At 49.7% G+C, this 24,409-nt stretch overlaps 2 protein-coding genes across 3 annotated transcripts in view; one reads left to right on the forward strand and one right to left on the reverse strand.

Moving 5' to 3' along the window:
• Positions 1-24,409, reverse strand: part of CENPQ (centromere protein Q) — a 227,049-nt gene that overhangs the window by 168,954 nt on the left and 33,686 nt on the right. The gene's annotated exons all lie outside the window — the stretch shown is intronic.
• The window catches only part of DTX4 (deltex E3 ubiquitin ligase 4), an 87,647-nt gene continuing 80,593 nt past the window's right edge, over positions 17,356-24,409 (forward strand). Inside the window, exon 1 of the mRNA XM_085651746.1 lies at positions 17,356-18,110. Within this exon, the coding sequence (XP_085507872.1) occupies positions 17,903-18,110 (208 nt within the window). The 5' untranslated portion in view covers positions 17,356-17,902. The remainder of the gene's footprint in view (positions 18,111-24,409) is intronic.

Here is a 24,409-nt window from a genome sequence, read left to right on the forward strand (position 1 = left end):
ATGGAGCTGGTGAGGCTTTTAGGGCTCAGAGCGCTGCAGCCTCACAGGGTCGTTCTGATAATAATTATTTTGATGACCCTTGTGATGGACAGTACTACCATGATGACTATGATATGGATGAAGTGACAGGGATGTTTTCTAGCTAGGATTGCCAGGGACAGAGAGGGGTACCAGTTCTGATACCTGTAGACCAGCGTGGGTCTTATGTAACAGCGGAACTACAAGGTTAGACTAAGGAATATTTGGTGGACACAGGTGTGACAAAAAGTTCTGTTTCTCAAAACATGGTCCCTGGGGCGACTCTGTTTGGACATAATAATGTTTCAGTAGGTTTTTCAGGTGTACTGATTGTGAGCCCTATTTCAAGACCCCTTGCATTGACTATTGGTCCTTTTACTGTAGATTCTTCATTTTTGCTGACATCCAATTGTGGTGAAAATTTGATGGGTTTAAACTTGTTGAAAAACTTGCAAGCTACTATTTATTGTTCCTCAGGAGGTGTTTATATGACGATGGGCCCACTTGTTAGTACTAGACTTTAGTGACTCTCTTTCCCTCTTCCTGTTGAATTTGCTAACATACCATCCACTTTATGGGTGACTGGTGATACAGATGTGGGACTGCTGCATATACCGCAGGTTTCGATTCAGGTTAAAGAAAATGCTTTTTTGTCTCATATTCCTCAGTATAAAATACCTCAGGCGGGTGAACGGGCCCTGTTACAAATTATCCAGGATATGATTAAGAAAGTAGTAGTGGAAGAGATGTCTGCCAATATTTGTTGTAGTACCATTCTTCCGATTCTTATACAGGTGCCTTTGGGTTCCCCTGATGATCAAGAAGATGTTTACTGTTTTGCGATTGATTTGCACGAAGTTAATAAAATAGTGGTTCCCCAGTTTCCAGTGGTCTCAGACATTACTACTCTTTTGACAATGAGTCCTTCCACTGCAAAATTATTTTCTGTCATTGATTTGAAAAACGCGTTCTTCAGTATTTCTATTCATCCTTATAGCAGATATCTGTTTGAGTTCACCCTAGCTGGAAGGAACTTCAGATTCTGTTGAGCTCCTCAGGGCTATGCTGATGGTCCAAGTATTTACAGTCAGGCTTTAAAGAGTCAGTTGGATTCCCGTTTGCTTCCTGCAGGTAATGTATTGGTGCAGTATGTTGATGACCTCCTTTTTGCTTCTGATACAGAGCAGGGTTGTAAATATAGTACGCTTCAATTACTGTTGCATTTGGCTGAACATGGACATAAAGTTTCCCTTTCTAAATTTCAGTATTGTTGGTAGGAGGTCACCTATTTAGGTCACCTACTGTCAAAGGAGGGTAGGAAATTGACCCCTGAGCGTATCAGTACCATTGTTAAAATGCCCGTTCCACACAATCAGAAAGATGTGCGTGCTTTTATAGGTATCACTTCCTACTGTCGGCAGTGGATACCTAGTTATTCTCTACTAATCAAGCCCTTGCTTGCGCTAACAATGAAAGAAGTGCATGAGCCTTTGCCTTGGACACCTGAATGTCAGCAGTCTTTTGAGCAATTGAAAACTGCGCTTTGTTCGGCTCCAGTACTTGGCACCCCTAATTACAACAAACCGTTTGTGTTGTACGTCCATGAGATGACTGGTTGTGCGCTTTCTGTTTTAAAACAACAATTTGGAGATAAACAACAGCTGTGTGCTTATTTCTCTGCTGTCCTTGACCCAGTCGCGAGTGCCAGCCCGAGTTGTCTGAGAGCGGTCGTGGCTGTGGCCACTTCGATCAGACAATCGGCTGGACCCGTGCTTGATACTGACCTCACAGTCATGGTACCCCATGCTGTGGATACACTTCTGAATAAGCCAAAGACACAGCATCTCACCAATGCACGTCTTACTGGCTATGTATTCACATTGCTTGCTGAACATACCACGATCAGAAGATGTGCTACTCTGAATCCAGCCACGTTAGTACCCCTCTCTTCCAAGCGTGATGAAGTCGGTAAGCATGATTGTATCTTCCGGACGGAAGAGGAGATGAAAGGATGGGTAGACTTGACTAATGTTCCCTTTTCTGACCCACAAGGGGAACTATATGTCGATGGCTCTTGTTTTAAATTACCAGATGGCACCACCACTGCAGCTTACGCTATTACCACACTGCATACTGTGGTAGTGACATTCCGTGTTCCTTATCAGTCAGTGCAAGCTGCTGAGCTAGCTGCCCTAATTCAAGCTTGTGAACTGAGTGAGGGATTGGTTGTCAATATCTCTACTGACAGCCAGTACGCTTTCAAAGTCGCAGATAATTTTGAGCGACTCTGGGCAGAGAGAGGGTTCTTTACTTTCCATGGTTCCAGAATCCAAAATGAGCACCTTATTTTGAGACTTTTATCTGCTTTGACACTCGCTAGGAAGTTGGCCATAGTAAAGTGTAGCACCCACCGGAAGGCCACCGATGATGTATGTAGGGGAAATGTCTTTGCAGATTGGACAGCTAAGGAGACTGCCCGGACAAAGATGAAAAGAATGTTTGAATCACGTCCGGCTATGTGGGTGCCTGAGGTTGCCATTTTTGAGTACACTCTTGAGAATGTAAAGGAGATACACAGTGAGGCCACAGTAGAAGAATTAGCAGTGTGACAGGAACGTACAGCACAATTGAATGATGAGGGATGTTGGATTGATAAGTCAGGGAAGCAGAGAAGGATGTTGCCAGATGCATACGTTCTTCCTGTAGTCACAATGGCCCATAGTGCAGCTCACATCAGTTCCAAGAGTATTTGTAAGCTGTTAGACCCTGTATGGCAAAATTATAATATACCCAAGAAAGCTCCACACTTAGTGAAGTACTGTATGGTGTGCATGATGCACAATCCTGGAAAGGCTACCCTGACACCGCCTGGTAATTTTGCACCCCCTACTAACCCTTTCGAAGTCCTTCAGATGGATTATATAAAGTATGTTTTGGTGGTTGTATGTACATTCAGTAAATGGGTTGAGGCTTATCCCTCTAAAGATAATGCCGCCATTACAACTACAAAGGTACTCCTGAAGGAGTTCTTTCCTCGTTTCGGCTTGCCCTGATTGATTTAGAGTGATAATGGAAGTCATTTTAATGCAAAAGTGATTAAATTAATTTGTGATGGTTTCCACATAAAGCAAACGTTCCATGCTGCCAATCATCCACAGTCAGCAGGTTTGGTTCAGAAGTACAATGGTACTCTCAAGCTCAAACTGGCAAAAATTCAGGAGACCACAGGGTTAAAGTGGCCAGATGCTTTACCATTAGCTCTTTTGTCAACAAGAATGACAGCACATTCTAGGACAGGATTGTCACCGTATGAGGTTGTGTTTGGACACCTGGCAAATGTCTGGCGCGTCCCGCGACCTTGGCAGTTCTCTGATATTGAGAATCCATTGTTGACCGATTATCTTAGCAAGTTAACTGAAAGATTGCGTTCTATTCACCAACAGGTCCGGGAAGCCCTGCCAGTCACAACAGAGGGGCGGGACTCGACATTCAGCATGGAGATTTCATTTTGGTTAAAAATTTCCAGCGGAAGAAAAGTTTGTAGCCGCGATGGAAGGGACCAGAGCAGGTCCTCTTAGCAACATGCATCGCAGTCAAGGTCGCTGGCCATAATAACTGGATACATGCGACTCACTTTTGCAGAATCCCTTTGCCTTTCCATACGACCAGTGGCTGAAGGATGGAGTAGGGACTCTGAGTGTGAGACGGTGACTCAGTTTGTCCCTTTCAGCAACGCTAAGTTGACCTGGACGCACACGGACAAGGAAAATGACGATGTGCTGAATGCAGCTGTTAGTCTGGAAATACGAGCTATCCAGGAGCCTCTTTTCATTGATCCTTCGGTGCCTGGAGTCACTAGGTACAGTTTGCGCCCTCGGCTGGAGGACAGTGCACTAAAAGAAAAGAAAGATTAGTTAGGGATGGACTGTGTAAGTCAGGCTGTACTTTGCTATAGTACCAACAGTGTTAGTTTAGGGTGATGAGAGTTTTGTGCACAGTTTGATCATTGGACAGGATAGATCGAAGTATCCCTTGGGGGGATATATTATCCTAGTCGACGTGGGAACACAAGCTTAGGACAGAGCAAGCTCCACCATTGGTGCTCAAGAGCGCCAATGTATTGATGAACAATAGGAGCCTGTACCTGTGAGGCTCTGACGGACACTGGGAACTTGTGTATTTGTTTGCACTTTACCTCCCCCCCTTTTTATTTTTCCATGATTCATCATGTATCCGTTTGAGGAGCGGCCAGTGATTCCCCCTGTTTATACACATGTATTTTGGTTCACAAAGAGAAAAGTTATATGTGCTGTTCTTGTGATTTTGTTGCTATTCATTTTGGGTGGGGTATTATGGCTTTTGGAACGTGATCAAAGTGTACCTTTACATGGTAAGGATAGGTTGGTCCTCAAGTCCGAAAATATAAGACAGCCCCAAGCAATGTGTTTTTAGATACACACAATAGTTTTTTTGGAGAAGGGACTGCTTGTTACCCCACTGAATCTGTCACTAGCATGGACAGCAGCCCCATTGTCAATTATACCTATACTCTGCCCCTTGATTTCATAGAAGTGCATGGGGTATTTGGATTTGGCTATCCAGGTCCTTGTCTCTATCATAGAAAGCCACGAGGCATGGGTTATTGCAACAACTTCTATATGGAAAAACAGAAAGTAACGCTGGTGGGCTATCAGTATAAGGAGTTGACAGTTCCCCGAGAAGCTGGGTATTACCCTGCTTGTTGTCCAATTATTAATTTTACTGACTCTATCTTGTATGTCAATTGTTCAGGGATAATATTGGTTAAGGGCACGTATTCCTTTGTAAGTCCAAAGCACCCCAGTACCTTAGGGTGGAATTCCCGATATTCTGCTGTGGACTGTGACAGACCGATTTATGCACACCCAGGTGTTTTCTTTCTGTCCAATGGGACGTATTCTAATATTCATAATGGTAAGAATGATGTGGACTTGGGATGGTGCTGCTCTTGGGTGTACCTTGCAAACATGCTAGACCTAAAGTAAGATGGGTCAAAAGGACATTGACCAAAGAATTCTGTGAAGGAGTGACGGATCTCAAAGTCAATAACTCTAGTAATTGTATTACTTTTGGATACATCCTCTCCTCCATAATTACATTTGGTGGAACTGCAATGGCCAGGGCTGAGAAAGCTAGAGAATATTTTAGATGTAAGCTGCAAATATTGTCTAACTCCACGGTAGCAGCTTTGCGTGACATCACCACTCAATTGGAAAGTATGCAAATATATCCAGAGCAAACTAGATATGCAGTCGATTTCATCCTAGCTAAGAGTGGTGGTGTGTGCGCGTTAGTAGGAGACCAGTGTGTAGTCGGGATCACGATTATGGAAAACAATATTACCCAACACATTTTAGACATGTTAGAAAATGTTAAAGGGATGGAAAGTGGGAACTGGAGTTGGTCTCTTGTTGGCAGCTGGGGTTGGATCCTTGAAAAGGTGAGTTATTTCATTGTGATCTTGGTCTCTTGCTGTGTTCTTGTTCGGTGACTTCCCTTCTGTTGTATTGTATTAAGCTTTATTGTTCAATTACTTAAAATCATTACAATAATCTATAAAAGGAAAAAGAGTTAAAAGCCCACACAAATTCCTACAAATTATAAGGGAGTTAAAACATTAAAAACAGTTATCCAAACTGGCAGTAAAGTGCAGGTGCATAAAGCTTAGAGGGGAGTTTTGTCAAAGACTCTCTTGCTTGCTAGCCGGCTGGTTTCTTTTTGTAACTCGATTTTCTGTGACAGTGCGGCCCGGATTTATTCTGTAAATTTCCCTGGCCGCGCGACTGTTTGAGCTGTTTTAGCAGAGAAACACAGGTCTGAGGCTTCTCTGCATCGTACAAGGCCGTGAGACCTGCAGATGGGAAGTACCAGTCGGTGCCGCTCGCTAGCTAACTTTGAGCAGCAGCTCAGCAGATGGAGCCAGGATTCATGATCGTAACTACAAAGTCGACATACGGCTGTATTGTCCTTCCGGGCCCAGGCTTGGTTAAAGTCCACGATGGACAATGCAAGAAGTCTCATGTAGGTGATTTTTTTTCTGGGCCTGGACTGTCAGTGCTTGCGCAAAGTAAGGCTGTGGTTTTCCTACTATGTAGGAAATGTCCAGTGATGAGAGATTGGGTTGATGTTGTAAGCTTTCCAGGTCTCTTTCATAGGATATTTTCTTGACCTGTGTATTCACTGATCTTTTCCATGCGGTTACAGGAATGTTTAAATTGTGCAAGTTTTGAACGTCTATTTCTAGCGATTTTGTGGCTGCTGCCAGCTGAACCTGCCATGGAGATCCACCTTCTTCAAAGATTGTTTTAATTTGCGTTTTCAGAGAGGTTGCTGGAGCACGCAGGGTGCTAATATAGTATTTTAAAATATCCCCTGAATAGGTAATGTCCGGACGGGTGAATACCAGCTTCAACCTTACTCTTCCTTCCTGGCCTGTCGTGGGAGTCCTAGAACCTTCTTATAGGCAGAAATTTGGTGGTTTGTGAGGAACTTGGTGAAGGCTCCGGGGAAGACTAGATGGCCGTAGTTAAGAGAGGGAACTAGTTTTGCTTGTGAGACTTTCAAGATGGGTTCAGCAGTCGGACTACGTAGTCGTCGATTTAGATTTCTCAAACTGTAGATGATACCGGCCCCCTTGCTCCTTAGATATTTCAGATGGGCTGTGGGTTTGACCCCTTCCGATAAACTGAGACCCAGATAGTCATAACTTCTGCATGTTCTGATCTGCAGGTCACCTAGGTGCCATTCTGCTGTCTTCTTTCGGTGGTACTTCCCACAGATAATTATCCTGGTCTTCTCTTGGTTCACCAAGAGATTGTTCTTGTGGTTAAACCTGTACAGAGCTTCTAAGGCTTTCTGTAGGCCTGTCCTAGTGTGATCCATTATGACTATGTCACCGGCGTATTGGAGAAATTGGAGCCACACATTCCCCAGCCTTGGTGTTAGTAGATGTGCCCCCTCCAGGGCTTTTCCCAGGTCGGCTATATAGAGATTAAGAAGTAGAGGGGCAAGAACACACCCTTGTTTGAGGCCGTTATTGGTTGAAACCTTAGTTGTTACCGTCGTTTGGCTGGTTTTGATGCGAACCCAGGTCCCCTCATGAAGGGCAATTATTGCCTTTAACAGCTTTTGAAGAACGCCCCAGGAGTCCAGTTTTCCCCACAGCTTCCCACGGTCAACTCGGTTGAAGGCTGCACTGTAATCAACGAAGCAGCAAAACAGGGGTAGTTGGGATGGCTGGGTCGCACGGAGTGACAGGTGTGAGCTATGGTGGATCTTTGGGGCCTGAAACCGGATTGAAAGAAGGGAAGGGTGTTATGATCTTTTGCCCAAGTTTCTAGTTCTGTCAACAGTATTCTGGCATACGCTTTCACTTCTATGTCTAATAGAGCGACAAGCTGGTAGTTTTCAGGTTTCGTGCAGTCCCCTTTTTTATGAATGGGTAAAAGTATTGAGCCTTTCCACGACGATGGGACGGTAGAAGTGGCAAATGCATACTTGAAATGTGATGTTAACTGTTCTGAACAGAATCCGTGAGAGGCTTTATACAATGCTGCAGGGACTCCGTTGGACCTGGGGCACCATCTGTCCTCAATTTTTTAATCAGGTTGGTTATCTCGACTTCAGTGATGACAGGTGTCTTGACGCCTTTATGTATTACTGGGGGAGTTTGTTGTGTTTGGGTATAAGTCATGTTCTGGTGTGTTGTATACAGTTGCTTTGCGTATTTAACCCACTCAGAGGCTGCCACCCCGTTTTCCTTGATCTGACCGATGTGGCTATGTTGCTCGATGTAGCTCCAAAGTTGGATGTGTCCCTTTTCTTTGAGAAGGTTAAATATTTTCAGCTACTCTGCCTCGATTTTCTTTAGTCGTGTTTCCCATACTTTCTTTCTGTGCTCCGTACGAAGCGCTGTTATTGCCGGTGTTTGTGGATTTGGGGTCTCCTTTTCTTCTTGCCTTCTAGGCCTTTGAGAGACTATGCTTGGTTTGAGCTACGGCCCTTGGTTTTATTTGTGATGGGAGGCATTGGGGATAGGAGACCTGTGCTTTAGAGATTCTAGTTTGTCCCCCAAGAACGGTTTTTAATTCAACTAGGAGTGCTTTCCAGATCTCCCAGGGGAATACAGTGCTTATGTCTATGGAGCACGACTCTTTATGTATAATCCACTCCAGGCATTTTAGACCTAGATTTGTGGCCCATTTTATTCTGCCCAGAACTTCGTGGTGCTCTTCTCCAGTTAAAACCCCCAATGTTTCCAGTTGTTTTGCGGGTTTCCCGTTTAGCTGAAGAGATACCCTCAGTGGTCTGTGGTCACTCTCGTCCCTATTTCCCACTTCAAAGTTGTTAAAGTATGGTACCAGGTTATCCGAAATAAAATTGTAGTCGATTGTGGCCTTATCCCTGAAGGTGGGGAGAGGAAGCCAGAGAGGATCCGCAATTTTTTTGATGGTGTGGGCAGAAACCATATTTTGAGTGAAAAGGAGCCGCTGCAGAGGGGCAGCTTCAGTCTGGGTTGGGGAGTCCATTTTTGAGTGCCCCAACTCCTGGGTGTTCATGTCCCCGACAATAATTGGAAAGTGTGAGACATATTTGTTTATGAGGTGGTCCACTTTTGTTGTCAATATTTTTAGTACTTGCTTTTTTTGCTGGGAGGCGGGGTTGACGTAGCAGTTAATTAACAAGAGACTAATTGTGATGTTGCTTTTTAATCCCCCGATCAGTGCCGCTTGCAGATTGGCGGTTATCGTTGTTAATAAGGTTGCCTCTATTTTGCGGGCTTGGTTAATAAAGATTGAGAGCCCACTAGATGCTCTCTCGAAGATGTTACGTTTTATGGCTGCAGAGTGAAATTCTTAAAAGCCTGGGAGAATTAGAGGTTCGGTGGCCCATGCCTCTTGTAGGCACAGGTTGTCATTTTGTCGAAGGTAATTGCTTACTGAATTGCACCCAAGCAATCTTTTTAGCCCAGCAACGTTCCAGGACATGATGGACAGCTTTGTGTTGTTTCCCGATGTTCTGGTCATGATCTGATGACAAGCAGCATTTATAGTGTTTGTGGTGGTGTTGTGGTGGCTGGCCTTCTGGACCAGTCCGAGTGCCATGCATGAAGGTATGCTTTGGCCCACTAATGTGGACTGTCCTGTGGTCAAGCGTACTTATTATCCTGTAGGCGTTGTAGAGACTTGGCTCTGCGGCTGAGCTTTTCCCTGGTTGATTGCTCGCTGTCCCCCTTAGGACCGAATGAACTTCCTTCATTGGCGGTGCTGCTGCTGGTACGTGTGGGTATTTCTCGGGTATGGGGAAAGCGATGCCAATACCCCATTCAGTCATTTGGGGTATTTCTTCTGGTGTTAGCCCCACCTGGGAGTGATGACTCAGCCCAATCGAGGTTGATTCCCCGTGAGAGTCACTGAAGAGACTCAGGAACTTAACCCAGGCTAGGTCATCTGAGTGTGTTTCTGAGAGGGTCGGGATATGCTTAAAAAGTTGAAGTACGTTGCCCCTATGTAGGATGTCATGTTGGCCATTAAAAGAAGTATCTGGGGGTGAGGATTACCTCATGAGTAGTTTTACTGTCTTGGTTTGCTTTAGGCTGGATTCTTCGACCCGTCTGTACAATACTTAAATTAAGGTTTGGGTGTGGGTCCCGTTGGCGTGGCTCTGGACGGTAGATGGGGTTTTGGAACGGCTGAGCAGTTTGATAACGGGGCCTCTGGGAGTCCGGGGGTAAGAGACCCTGAGATATATTGTCCCAGATGTCGGGTCCTTGTTCCTTGGTAGAGCATAGTAGACTTCTCTGCTCTAACTTTTTGATGTTTGATGAGTGAGGTAGTTGAGTTGTTGTTGCCGGGCCTGATGGGCTGTGCGAGTGCCCCCTTCGGGGAATTGGCTGTAATGGCCTGTCAGTCTCTTGTTTGGCATCCAAAGGGGTTGGTGCTGTGGATGTTGAGTTGCTTGGGTCGTGCTTTTTAGTGAAGATTGAATAGAACAGTGTTTTGTCTTTGTCAACTTGTGAATTTTGAGTATGGGTTGGTAATAAGAGGGCAACCTTTATTGAGGCCTTGGCCTTTTTCTCTTGTTTCTTTAATTTTTTCTTGGCCCTCCTAGAGAGAGGTTCTTCTTTCCTTGTCTGAATGGAGGCGTTGCCCTCAAGGTTCTTACCTGGATTTAAGATTCGGGAGCTAGAATTGAGACTGGGTGGACTGATGGAGAGTTTAGTGGATACAAAAAGTCCTTGAGTGTCTGGCTTTGTTAAGGGGTTGCCCGAATTGTTTATGGCTGAGTTACTGTGAAGGTCGGTGAGGTTTGAGATTGGTGCAGTACTACTATTATTCTTCGGGCCCATGGTGCATCCTGTTTGAGCTTTAATGAGACTACCAGGTCTGTTAAAATTTTTGGAAGTGTTGCCCATTTATCCATGAGGTCTGCACACGAACAGGTGCAAAGCCGGTTATTCTGTTTGACACTGAGCTCGTTCTCTATGAAGTCCACCTTGTTGCTCAGTTCCACTAGCCGTTGAGCCATAGTGGATAGGAGGTCGATTTGCAACTCCATTTTGTTCGATTGCCAGAGTAATGCCCTGGCCATGGAGTGGACTGTTTCACCGGGTGAGGTTGATCCTGGGTCGATAATGAAACTGCTATCATGAGGACTATGGCTTTGAGAGCTTTGTGTAGGGGAGGGGGAAAACAGGGTTACATTGGCCGTTCTGAAGAGCTCTGGGGTGAGCACCAGTGTACTTTGTATCTTTGATTCCAGGTTTTGTCGGTGAAAGATACCCAAGGTTTTGTTGACGCTCTGACTCTTCCCTCTTAGTTGGTCCAGGTCCTGTGGGTACTAGGGGAGGTGGCTGAACAGGAGACTGCAGAGTAAGTTGTTGCTGGCGATGTATTTGGGCTGTCAAAACCTGCACGTGGTTTCCTCGAGTTAGATCAGTGGTGTCAACGGGTGGATCATTTGCATGTCTATGTTTAATTCCTGGGGGGCCACACAACCAAGAGCAAGATTGAGACCGGCGTCTTTCGATGTTTATGCTTCCGATATTTGTACTTTGTACTTGTATTGCAAGGAACTTGTTGTTGGTAGGGCTCCCTGGCCATTGGTTTATTCCATTACTGGCCTTGGCCCTTCCAGATCGGTCTGTTGGGGCGGGGGAGCTCTCATCATTAGGGGGACATTTATATAAAAATTGAGTTATGGGACCTGCTGCTGGAGACTTTAAAAAGGACTTTTTGTCAGGGACTGTGTTCCGTGCACTACTTAGGATTCGGGGTGATAGTTGAGTCGGGGGAATTGACTTTACTAGGGCGTTTTCTCGGCGATAAAAGGCTTTTTCTTTTTTTTTGTCATCCTTCAATAGGTGTGCCCGGTTGTCAGTGGTTATATAGTGGTAATCACTAGAAGGCACTGTTCCGGGGTGGGTATGGTCGTGAGTCAACCAAGTCCAACCACAACAAGAGAAAAGAAAAAGAGATAGATCTAAGGGTCTTTGGTCTAGGGTGAGGTACTCCGGATGGGGGGAGACAGCAAAAGTGTCTCTTGTTGCCCTCACACACCCCGAAGGATGTCATGCTTCATCATCGGGCTGTGCTCCTCGTCGGGCCGGCGGTGCAATGCCCTACGGGTCCCCCGAAGGGTCTCTTTAGCGGAGATCTTTTAGAGAGCTGCCGATGGGTGCATGCGGGTATGTGGAGGGAGAGTACCGGGGTCAGTGGTGAGGGTAGTGTGTGCAAAGATAAAAATACCTAAGGGTTACCTAGGGGAGTATTTTAATAAAGAGGTACCCTTGGTACAATAAAAATCGTGAGTAAATTGTTACTTTTCAAGACGTAATGTGTCTGTGGTAACTGGAGAAAATGGTCGACATGTTTCGCGCCTTTAAGTGGTCAAAATGATCCCTGGCGTTTCATCAGGACCAGTAGTGGTGAATAGTGTGGAAGAGGTGCACAGACTAAGTGTAGTGGGAGGGGTAATAATCACCCTCTCACTAGGCAACAGGGGGGGGTTTAAGTGTCTCCTAAACAGGTAGTGTGTGATAAAGGAGTCTGTTGTGCCCCCTTTGCACTGGACCTATAAAAAGAGTTGGGATTACTCCTTGAGTTTAAAGCGGCGTAGGAGGCCCACACCATCTAGGGGGGTTGCTCAGGTGACGGCACTGGAAACCTGCCCGGTCCAGACGCCAGCTCGAAGCTGGCGTCCAGTGCAAAGGGGGCACAACAGACTCCTTTATCACACACTACCTGTTTAGGAGACACTTAAACCCCCCCCCTGTTGCCTAGTGAGAGGGTGATTATTACCCCTCCCACTACACTTAGTCTGTGCACCTCTTCCACACTATTCACCACTACTGGTCCTGATGAAACGCCAGGGATCATTTTGACCACTTAAAGGCGCGAAACATGTCGACCATTTTCTCCAGTTACCACAGACACATTACGTCTTGAAAAGTAACAATTTACTCACGATTTTTATTGTACCAAGGGTACCTCTTTATTAAAATACTCCCCTAGGTAACCCTTAGGTATTTTTATCTTTGCACACTCTACCCTCACCACTGACTCCGGTACTCTCCCTCCACATACCCGCATGCACCCATCGGCAGCTCTCTAAAAGATCTCCGCTAAAGAGACCCTTCGGGGGACCCGTAGGGCATTGCACCGCCGGCCCGACGATGAGCACAGCCCGATGATGAAGCATGACATCCTTCGGGGTGTGTGAGGGCAACAAGAGACACTTTTGCTGTCTCCCCCCATCCGGAGTACCTCACCCTAGACCAAAGACCCTTAGATCTATCTCTTTTTCTTTTCTCTTGTTGTGGTTGGACTTGGTTGACTCACGACCATACCCACCCCGGAACAGTGCCTTCTAGTGATTACCTCATTGACTTTCCGGAGCATAGGCACTGGACCATTAACCAGCTCCTGGTCCCCCCCTCTTCCTTTTTGTTGATACAGTGGTTATATAGTGCCATAGTGTATATAAGACAGTAGACTTAAACTTTCTCCTTGGGGTTTAGAGTTTGAGCAAGGCTGATGTCTATCCCTTGGGTCCTAGCGGGGTGGCTGAATGATCTTTGGGCTGTTGTTTTCGCCTGTTTTCTCCCCCGTGAGCCACACCACCGCTAGCCACACCACCGCGCAAGGACTTGGATGCCAACTGTTCACTCGGCTTCCAGCACCGAGGTCCAATCCTTGTACCTCGATTTTCCTGCAACCACTGGCCCCCTGCAGCACACCCAAAATATTAGCCCTCCGAGGGTGAGCCGAGACAGGCAACTTCTCCCCGTGCGGGCCAAGGTCAATTGTCACTAGCTCAGGGATTTAACTCAAGGAGGCTTTATAAGGCCCCTGGAGGGCAGGATGATTCAGAGCAATTCCTGCAGTCAGCCCTGCTTCCCATGACGTACGGTGCTCGTCTACCTTGAGCGCACCTCTCTGCCGATCACCTTCGAAGTGCTGCACCTCTCTGCACGGTGACAAGGACGGCAGATGATGGACCCGACAGCCTCCGCTCCTGGCCGCAGGTGCCACTGCAGCTCCCCCACCGGGGTGGCTCCAGCCAAGATGGCCGCCGAAAGTCCTATGGCGGGGGGCATCCAGCCACGCCAGGCCTCACTGGGGTCTAAGTGGACCTGCCCTGCGCTGCAGCATCGGCTACAACGAGACCAGGGATTGATTCCGGCCACTGTTTGTAAAGATTGCAGGATAAGCAACAAGTTAGGGCAGCCTGGGCATGATGGGGGCAGAGGGGAATGGGAAGGCCAGGGGGCATTGCTCGAGCCTCGTTGCTGCCTCGGTCGCGGTCACTGGTCGTCCACTGACCGCTGGAAGGGCCCTTAGAAGAACTGCCGGGGCTGCGGGAGCCGTGTGGCTGCGACTAGGGCCAGGCAGACCCCCACGTAAACTCCTCAGCTACCATCCGCCTCTCTGGATCCAACTCCCACTCGCAGCTCACTCAGGGTGGTACGGTGCAATCCGGTATCCCCACCTACTGCCACTGCTGCTATTCGCGTCCTGCCGCCTCCGCCCTTGCTCCGGTGCGCTGGGAAACCTGGACTGGATCTAGATCTGAATCTGCTTCTCGGACAAAGTAGATACTCACGTGTGTTGTCCCTGCAAGCAAGTCCACCACTTTCTCCTCTTCCCAGAGGCCGATCCCAGTAGGGTCTAGTTAGCACCGGACGGTTCACTATGGAGCACGAAATGTGGAACTGGTGCCTTCAATCAATCAGTGCAAAAACAACAGTTGATGGCCAGAATGCAGAACAATGTCATACATTCACCCCAGTACAGAGATCTGGGCCTAAATCCATCGTTTTTTTGCTCACCATGCCGTTCCAGTTTGAACCCAGCCATATGCAAATCAGTCTTGACCCTGTGCTTCATGGGTACAGTCCAGCCCGAACTGCCAAGGCAGGTCCTCCCTGGACTGGAAACAAGCATCCTAGGACCGGTTTTAGGGTTTCACCCCTCTTCAGCCAGGATAGCTTGATTCGAGTGGCATGGAGAGCACGGGACCTACGTCTGGGCATACCCTTCCCACTCGGGTTGATAAATGCAAAACCAACAGTTGATGGACAGAATGCAGAACAATGTCATACATTCACCCCAGTACAGAGATCTGGGCCTAAATCCATCGTTTTTTTGCTCACCATGCCGTTCCAGTTTGAACCCAGCCATATGCAAATCAGTCTTGACCCTGTGCCCCATGGGAACAGTCCAGCCCGAACTGCCAGGCCAGGTCCTCTCTGGACTGGAAACATGCATCCTAGGACCGGTTTCGAGCTTTCAGCCCTCATCAGCCAGGATAGCTTGACTCCAGTGGCATGGAGAGGAGGGGACCCACGTCTGGGCATACCCATCCCACACAGGGTGACAAATGCAAAAACAACAGTTGATGGACAGAATGCAGAACAATGTCATACATTCACCCCAGTACAGAGATCTGGGCCTAAATCCATCGTATTTTTGCTCACCAGTGGCAGCTGCGGTGGCAGCTATGGCTGTGGCACAGGGGAGCAGCAATTTCAGGAAACGGCTACCCTGAGAGCGCCGAGAGTATCTCATGTGAAGCTCCAACACGCGGCCGCATTCCACTCTCGCTCCCCGCTGCTCGTCCTGCCGTTCTCTTCGCCGCTTCACTGTTACACTGCCTCTCTGGCAGCCACTCCCCTCGTTGAGCCGAGCAACAGAAACGTCACAGAAACGACGACTCGTTGAACCGGAAAATCCACCACCAGTAGAAGTGCTCTTTGCTCTCCTCCCGGAGCCGACCGCTCCACACAGCACAGCACCGTCTCACCGTCTCTCCACCCGCTCGTCTCGGATCCCGCTCAAGTGAGCAGTCAGTAGCCACTAGTTGGTGTGAGGTGACGCTTGTGCTTCATAGAATGGGAAGGACTAATGGAGCAACCTGGGAGTCAGCAAATGGTACGTCCTAATGCCGCAGTTGTTCTTATTGCACCACCATTCTAGCTCCTATGAGGAAAATATTGATTCATGACACCAATGTTACAATTATGGTCCAGACAAAAAAAGGGCATTTTCGAGACTTCTTCCCTCTTTACGGTCTCCCTTCCTGATGCTGACGATATGGAGTGCTCCTAAGAAGATTACTTATGACCATTGTTTTATTGATGTTTATGCTTTTTGTTATTACTAGAAAATGCTTAGCTCATGCTAAAAGGAGGGTCTGTTAGAATAGAAATATTTGTGTTTGCGAATTGTTCTATGTATGTTAGCATTCGCTGCGCCATTTTCTATGTCAGCACCATTTTGAGTTATAATCGAAACTTATCCCTAGTTATTTCCGAGAAAAGGACCCTGTTAAGTTTCCCTTCCCGAGGTTGAGTTTTGCTTCACTAATGAATAGACTGTTCTTATTAGCGCATATCTTTCCAGCTAGATAGAGGCCTTCTCCCACTTGTCTAGTGGCAGGCACGGGCAGAACGACCTTGAGTAGGAGATAGTGTGTGCCCGGCCTCAGAATCAAAACTTATCTTCTGTACTCCTTCGTTCAGCTGCATCTGTCTGGAAAATTCCATTGTGGGCGTGCCTTTATTGGTTCTGAAATGTACATAATGTATCTTTATGCTTGCTGATGTCAGTCCCTCTGCAGCACTCCTAAGAGACTGGGCAGACTGGGCTCCACTCTGAGTGTACCTGAATAAACAGATATTGGTTTGTATTGTCTACTGTCTGACCGACTCTTCATTTGGTACGGTAGGCATTTCGTTCACCTTTTGAAACCTTCTCCCAGCCAGCTTTTCAATGACAAAAGATGTTAGTGATGGCCCATTACCTTTATGGTATCAAATGTCCTCAAATAACACAACCAGAATCTGGAACGCATTAGCTCCTTACCCAAGCACCACCTCCTCAGTGGTGATCTTCAAAACAAACTGAAAGGCCTTCTCCTTCAAAGGCATTTTAGCTAAAGACACTGTTGCTAAACCCATGCATTATGAACATGCTCTCTCACCTCTCTGGGTTAGGACAACACTACCTCCATTTCATTAGACGCAACGCAGAACATTGCACCAGTTGACAACCAGTTCACTGCTTGAAACTTATTCTACCTGCGTCTGGGACAATTGTAGTGTTTGTTGTGCCTTCTATAAGGGCACTTTGTATGTTTGTGTGGTATTTGACCCAACAGGTCCTTCTCTTCCCTTGCAATACTTATACCATCCTGCAGGTGCCGCTGCCTCATTACTTTTGTCCTCTCGGAGTTTGCAGCCAGCGCTAGTGCGTGTTTTGCGGGAGAAGGGGCTGTGTTTGCCCCTTCTCTGCCGGTACGGCCCCCGAAGGAGGTGAAATCCAACAGGTGCCACCCGAGCTGCCCATCCGACGCCATCTCAGGTTCCTAATCCGAGGCGGCCTCGAAAGTGTTTGAATGCATTTCGGATCACACTGCATTTTTTTGTAAAAGGAAAGCCCGGCAAATTATGAAAAAAATGCACAAAGCCTGAAGGGGGCGGAGCGAACACGGGTGGGGAGGGCGGGAGAGGGGGGCGTGAAAACTGGAGCATGAAATCCCGTCTGGGCCGATGCATTGAGGTGCGTGACAGCGTCGGGGAGAGAGCGGAGGGTTCAACTGGTTGTAAACCGCCCTCCTTCCCCCCCCAACACACACACTGGGAGGAAAAAAGCCTCAGACACACAAAAGAGCGAGAAAATCAAAGGGGTGGGGCTGAGTCACTCCCCCTCCGCACAGCCCAGCAATCAGGTTGCAGATTGCAACACACCCCGAGCGGGGGGGCACACCCCGTGCATTGAAACCGGAGCCGGGGGAGGCAGGGACGGCGCCCAGAAGCAGGAAGAAGAGGAGCTTCAACAACAACAGAGCAGAGGAAGGCTTCCAGGGCACCAACCTGTGGGCATCGGAGAAAACCAGGGAATCCTGCCCAGTCCGTGCCTGGTACCGTGGACAGTATCGGGGCACAAGTGTTGTCTTTCCTGTGTCCCGGTATCCGCCGAGCAAACCCCATCACGTGTGACCCCATTGGAGGATCGTGTTGTTGCTGTTGCAGGGGACGCACAGCGCCCACCTGATCGCCTCCGGGCGCCTCGCGAGTCCGCGGGATGCCTCAGGGCACCCGGTGCACGTGCTGCTGAGCATTTCGAGCAGGAATGCGGCTTCCATGGCACACGGAGTGCTACACCTGGACCTAGGCGCTGTGTCGAAGCGCTACATCTGGACCTAGGAGCTGGGTACCACGACCAGGCCACTACTCGTGAACATGAGCCCCTCCGGCTGATAGCTGCCCCCGGTGCCCACTTCTCCGCTCCTGCCCCCACACCCGCCCCCCCTGGAGCCCCCCGAGCCCTCGACCGGCCGCAGGATGCTGCTGGCCTCGGCCGTGGTGGTCTGGGAGTGGCTGAACGAGCACGGACGATGGAGGCCCTACAGCCCGGCCGTCAGCCTGCACATCGAGTCGGTGATCCGGGCCAGCCCCCGCGGGGGCAGCGTGGCCCTGGGACAGGCCGACCCCAGGCTGGCCCCCTACATTCTGGACCTGCAGTCCATGCACCAGTTCCGGCAGGACACAGGTGAGCCTACCGGCGCCCCCCGCGCTGTTGTTACAGGGAGGAGAGGGGTTGTGTCCGATGGCTGTGGTGTCTGAAGACCCCTGTGGGTTCCTGGTTGTGGAGTATCTGCGCGAGTCAGACAGCAACTTTTTATGCAGCGCATACCTCATTTCAGCCCTTTCTAGGCGCTGTAAATAACAGGTGTTACTGATGCCCAATTTACTGGTGCTCGGTTTACCAACCTCGTTAGGGTGGGAGGCTGGTTCAGAGTTGTTTGGGGGTCTGCTGAACAACATTTACGTCAGCAGCCAGCACTTACACTCTGAGCATCCTTCCGGCCACTCTGGGTGGTAAGTTGGGACTGTTTACTCCATCTCCGAATTCAAGCACTAGGAGTACGGAAGAGGACGACGAGCCCGGGTTGAGCACTGGTATCCACCCCTCCCCCCGCCGGTCACATGCAGGGTAGAAGTGCCTTGAAGAAGTAGAATCCTTACTTAGGCGCCTGAGGGCAGGTGAGCTGAGGGCGCCTCTACTCCTTGGACGTCTGAGGGATAGAGAGGTACTCCTGTACTTTGTGTGGGGGGGGGGAGCGGTGCGAGGGGATTGATGAAATGAACAGGCCGTCTTTAAGAACCACAGAGACTGAGTTCTTGGAAGATCCTGTCGTTTAGGGTGGGACAGCTCGCCTACGTCAGGGGTAGAGTGCATGGTAAAGACCCCTAGGTTTTGTGAACGCGCTGCTTCTGTACTTAAAGGTTGAAAGTAAAGCGCCTCGATGCCCTACGGGTGGAGATCTTGGAAAAGCGTCTGCAGTTTAGTGGGGACAGGATGTGTCCTCTGGGGAGAGCGTTCTTGACAAACACCCATAGGCTTACTGAGGGCCGGCAGCTGTACTTTGAGAGCAGAGCCCCCGAGCAGGCTGCAGTCTAGTAAGGAACAGCGCCTGTACTTTGAGAGTAGAACCCTTGAAGAGGCTGCAGTCTAGTAAAGGACAGCACCTGTCCTTTGAGAGCAGAGCCCCCGAGGAGGCTGCAGTCTAGTAAGGGACAGCACCTGTACTTTGAGAGCAGTGCCAGAAGGCTGCAGTCTAGTAAGGGACAGCACCTGTACTTTGAGAGTAGAGCCCCTGGGGATGCTGCCGGACAGCGCCTGTATTTTGAGAGTGGAACCCTTGATAAGGCGTCAGTCTAGTAAGGGCCAGCGCCTGTACTTTGAGAGTAGAACCCTTGAGGAGTCTGCAGTCTAGTAAGGGACAGCGCCTGTACTTTGAGAGTAGGACCCTTGAGGAGGCTTCAGTCTAGTAAGGGACAGCACTTGTACTATGAGAGTAGACCCCTTGAGGAGACAGCAGTCTAGTAAGGGACAGCACCTGTACGTTGAGAGCAGAGCCCTCGAAGAGGCTCCAGTCTAGTAAGGGACAGCGCCTGTACTTTGAGAGTAGAACCCTTGAGGAGACTGCAGTCTAGTAAGGGACAGCACTTGTATTTTGAGGGTAGACCCCTTGTGGAGTCTGCAGTCTAGTAAGGGACAGCACCTGTACTATGAGAGTAGAGCCCCTGGGGACGCTGCAGTCTAATAAGGAGCTGCACTTGTACTTTGGTGAAGCGTTCTTGGGGTGCAGTTTGTGTACTTTGGTAAGAGTTCTCAACGAACATCCATAGGTTTACTGAGGGCAGCACCTGTCCCTTGGGGTAAAGTCCTCCGAGGGGCTGTAGATCAGTAGGGCGCAGCATGTGTACTCTGGAGAAGAATCCCTGGATTACACTGCTGGATAACCCCTGCTAACCCCCTTGGTAGCTTGGCACGAGCTGACCGGCTTTTTATCTCAGAGGCAGTGTGTTAAGCATTTGTGAACACATACAGTAATACAGTGAAAACACTACAGATGGACACCACACAGGTTTTATAAAAATAAGTTTTCTTTAAATTAATTTGACTCAAGACCACAAACGACAAAAACCCACAATACTGTACTCAAAATTGGCTTAAAGATGGTAGAATTTACTTAGTTCAAGTTGATGGTAAATGCGACACAGTTCTCACAAAAGTAACGCAAAATCAACAAAAGGCTCACAGCGTTGGAGATGCGTTGGTTCCTTGCTTCGGGGGAGACGATGCGTCGCGCCTCAATGCTTGCGCAGGGATGGGGATGCGTCTTGATCCTTACCGGAGAAGAGGTAAAGCGTAGATTCTCGTACCGCGGCCCGGTTGTGATGCGACAGCCCGGTGCGATGCAATAAGATGGCGCCCTTGATGAGATGTTAAGCCGGTGTGTGCACGCCGTGGCAGCCTTGTGGTGAACTCTGTACTTTGGAGCCACTACAGGCCCTGCAACACTCTTCTCCGGTGATGCGACGGCGACCCTCACGTTGGCGACACGCTTCTCCGGTGATTCGTCGGCAGACACCTGTTGCGGCGGCACGCTTCTGGGGAGATGCGGAGGCAGGCTTCTCCAGCGATGCGACGACTACAGCGGCGGAGGCGACACGCTTCTTGTCGCGCTTCCAGCTCTCAGCGACACACAGACTTCTGCAGATAAAATTCCCCGCAAGGAAATTCAGAGGGGGGCTGATGGTGAAGTCTGTTGTCCCTGAGACTTCGGCAGGAGGCAAGCACAAGTTCATGCCCTTGGAGTAATATTCTGCAAGATGATGAAAGTCCTTTGAAAGTTCCTTCTCCTCTCCTTGGCACTGGTTCTTTGTGAGGGGCCTGCAGTTCAGTGAGGGTTAGCAGGTGTACTCTGGGGAGGGTTCTTTGTGAGGGGCCTGCAGTTCAGTGAGGGTTAGCAGGTGTACTCTGAGGGAGGCTTCTTTGTGAGGGGCCTGCGGTTTAGTGAGGGTTAGCAGGTGTACTCTGGGGAGGGTTCTTTGTGAGGGGCCTGCAGTTCAGTGAGGGTTAGCAGGTGTACTCTGGTGGCAGAGTTCTTAGTGAGGGGTCTGAAGTTCAGTGAGGGTTGGCTGGTGTACTCTGGGGCAGAGTTCTTAGTGAGGGGTCTTTCAGTTCAGTGAGGGTTAGCAGGTGTACTCTAGGGAGGGTTCTTTGTGAGGGGCCTGCGGTTCAGTGAGTGTTAGCAGGTGTACTCTAGGGAGGGTTCTTTGTGAGGGGCCTGCGGTTCAGTGAGGGTTAGCAGGTGTACTCTGGGGAGGGTTCTTTGTGAGGGGCCTGCAGTTCAGTGAGGGTTAGCAGGTGTACTCTGGTGGCAGAGTTCTTAGTGAGGGGTCTGAAGTTCAGTGAGGGTTGGCTGGTGTACTCTGGGGCAGAGTTCTTTGTTAGGGGCCTGCAGTTTAGTGAGGGTTAGCTGGTGTACTCTGGGGAAGGGTTCTTTGTGAGGGGCCTGCAGTTTAGTGAGGGTTAGCAGGTGTACTCTGGGGAGGGTTCTTTGTGAGGGGCCTGCAGTTCAGTGAGGGTTAGCAGGTGTACTCTAGGGAGGGTTCTTTGTGAGGGGCCTGCAGTTCAGTGAGGGTTAGCAGGTGTACTCTGGGGCAGAGTTCTTGGTGAGGAGTCTGAAGTTCAGTGAGGGTTAGCAGGTGTAGTCTGGGGCAGACTTCTTAGTGATGGCCTGCAGTTTAGTGAGGGTTAGCAGGTGTACTCTGGGGCAGAGTTCTTTGTGAGGGGCCTACAGTTTAGTGAGGGTTAGCAGGTGTACTCTGGGGCAGAGTTCTTGGTGAGGAGTCTGAAGTTCAGTGAGGGTTAGCTGGTGTACTCTGGGGAGGGTTCTTTCTGAGGGGCCTGCAGTTTAGTGAGGCTTAGCAGGTGTACTCTGGGGAAGGGTTCTTAGTGAGGGGTCTGAAGTTTAGTGAGGGTTAGCAGGTGTACTCTGAGGAAGGGTTCTTGGTGAGGGGTCTGAATTTTAGTGAGGGTTAGCAGGTGTACTCTGGGGAGGGTTCTTTGTGAGGGGCCTGCGGTTTAGTGAGGGTTAGCAGGTGTACTCTGTGGAGGGTTCTTTGTGAGGGGCCTGCAGTTTAGTGAGGGTTAGCAGGTGTACGCTGGGGAGGGTTCTTTGTGAGGGGCCTGCGGTTCAGTGAGGGTTAGCAGGTGTACTCTGGGGCAGAGTTCTTGGTGAGTGGTCTGAAGTTTAGTGAGGGTTAGCAGGTGTGCTCTGGGGAGGGTTCTTTGTGAGGGGCCTGCGGTTCAGTGAGGGTTAGCAGGTGTACTCTGGGGAGGGTTCTTTGTGAGGGTCGTTCAGTGAGGGTTAGCAGGTGTACTCTGGGGAGGGTTCTTTGTGAGGGGCCTGCAGCTTAGTGAGGGTTAGCAGGTGTACTCTGGGGAGGGTTCTTTGTGAGGGGCCTGCGGTTTAGTGAGGGTTAGCAGGTGTACTTTGGGGAGGGTTCTTTGTGAGGGCCTGCGGTTTAGTGAGGGTTAGCAGGTGTACGCTGGGGAGGGTTCTTTGTGAGGGGCCTGCGGTTCAGTGAGTGTTAGCAGGTGTACTCTAGGGAGGGTTCTTTGTGAGGGGCCTGCGGTTCAGTGAGGGTTAGCAGGTGTACTCTGGGGAGGGTTCTTGGTGAGGGGCCTGCGGTTCAGTGAGTGTTAGCAGGTGTACTCTAGGGAGGGTTCTTTGTGAGGGGCCTGCGGTTCAGTGAGGGTTAGCAGGTGTGCTCTGGGGAGGGTTCTTGGTGAGGGGCCTGCAGTTCAGTGAGCTTAGTGAGGGTCCTGCAGTTTAGTGAGCTTAGTGAGGGGTCTGAAGTTCAGTGAGGGTTAGCAGGTGTACTCTAGGGAGGGTTCTTTGTGAGGGGCCTGCGGTTCAGTGAGTGTTAGCAGGTGTACTCTGGGGCAGAGTTCTTTGTGAGGGGCCTGCGGTTCGGTGAGGGTTAGCAGGTGTACTCTGTGGAGGGTTCTTTGTGAGGGTCTTTCAGTTCAGTGAGGGTTAGCAGGTGTACTCTGGGGAGGGTTCTTTGTGAGGGGCCTGCGGTTTAGTGAGGGTTAGCAGGTGTACTCTGGGGAGGGTTCTTTGTGAGGGGCCTGCGGTTCAGTGAGTGTTAGCAGGTGTACTCTGGGGAGGGTTCTTGGTGAGGGGCCTGCAGTTTAGTGAGCTTAGTGAGGGGCCTGCAGTTTTGTGAGGGTTAGCAGGTGTACTCTGGGGCAGAGTTCTTAGTGAGGGGTCTGCAGTTCAGTGAGTGTTAGCTGGTGTACTCTGGGGAGGGTTCTTTGTAAGGGATCTGCGGTTGATTGAGGGCTAGCAGGTGTACTCTGGGGAAGGGTTCTTTGTGAGGGGCCTGCAGTTTAGTGAGGGTTAGCAGGTGTACTCTGGGGCAGAGTTCTTAGTGAGGGGTCTGAAGTTCAGTGAGTGTTAGCAGGAGTACTCACGGAGGGTTCTTTGTGAGGGGCCTGCGGTTCAGTGAGTGTTAGCAGGTGTACTCTGGGGAGGGTTCTTGGTGAGGGGCCTGCAGTTCAGTGAGCTTAGTGAGCGGCCTGCAGTTTAGTGAGCTTAGTGAGGGGCCTGCAGTTTTGTGAGGGTTAGCAGGTGTACTCTGGGGCAGAGTTCTTAGTGAGGGGTCTGCAGTTCAGTGAGTGTTAGCAGGTGTACTCTGAGGAAGGGTTCTTTGTAAGGGGCCTGCGGTTGAGTGAGGGCTAGCAGGTGTACTCTATGGAGGGTTCTTTGTGAGGGGCCTGCAGTTTAGTGAGAGTTAGCAGGTGTACTCTGAGGCAGAGTTCTTAGTGAGGGGTCTGAAGTTCAGTGAGTGTTAGCAGGAGTACTCTAGGGAGGGTTCTTTGTGAGGGGCCTGCGGTTCAGTGAGGGTTAGCAGGTGTACTCTGGGGAGGGTTGTTTGTGAGGGGCCTGCGGTTGAGTGAGGGTTAGCAGGTGTACTCTGGGGCAGAGTTCTTAGTGAGGGGTCTTTCAGTTCAGTGAGGGTTAGCAGGTGTACTCTGGGGAGGGTTCTTTGTGAGGGGCCTGCAGCTTAGTGAGGGTTAGCAGGTGTACTCTGGGGAGGGTTCTTTGTGAGGGGCCTGCGGTTCAGTGAGTGTTAGCAGGTGTACTCTGGGGCAGAGTTCTTAGTGAGGGGCTTGCAGTTCAGTGAGGGTTAGCAGGTGTACTCTGGGGAGGGTTCTTGGTGAGGGGCCTGCAGTTCAGTGAGCTTAGTGAGGGGCCTGCAGTTTAGTGAGCTTAGTGAGGGGCCTGCAGTTTGGTGAGGGTTAGCAGGTGTACTCTGGGGAGGGTTCATTGTGAGGGGCCTGCGGTTGAGTGAGGGTTAGCAGGTGTACTCTGGGGAGGGTTCTTGGTGAGGGGCCTGCAGTTCAGTGAGCTTAGTGAGGGGCCTGCAGTTTAGTGAGCTTAGTGAGGGGCCTGCAGTTTAGTGAGGGTTAGCAGGTGTACTCTG

The sequence above is a fragment of the Triturus cristatus genome, chromosome 4_1 (genome assembly GCF_964204655.1).
Source record: "Triturus cristatus chromosome 4_1, aTriCri1.1, whole genome shotgun sequence".
NCBI lineage: Eukaryota > Metazoa > Chordata > Amphibia > Caudata > Salamandridae > Triturus > Triturus cristatus.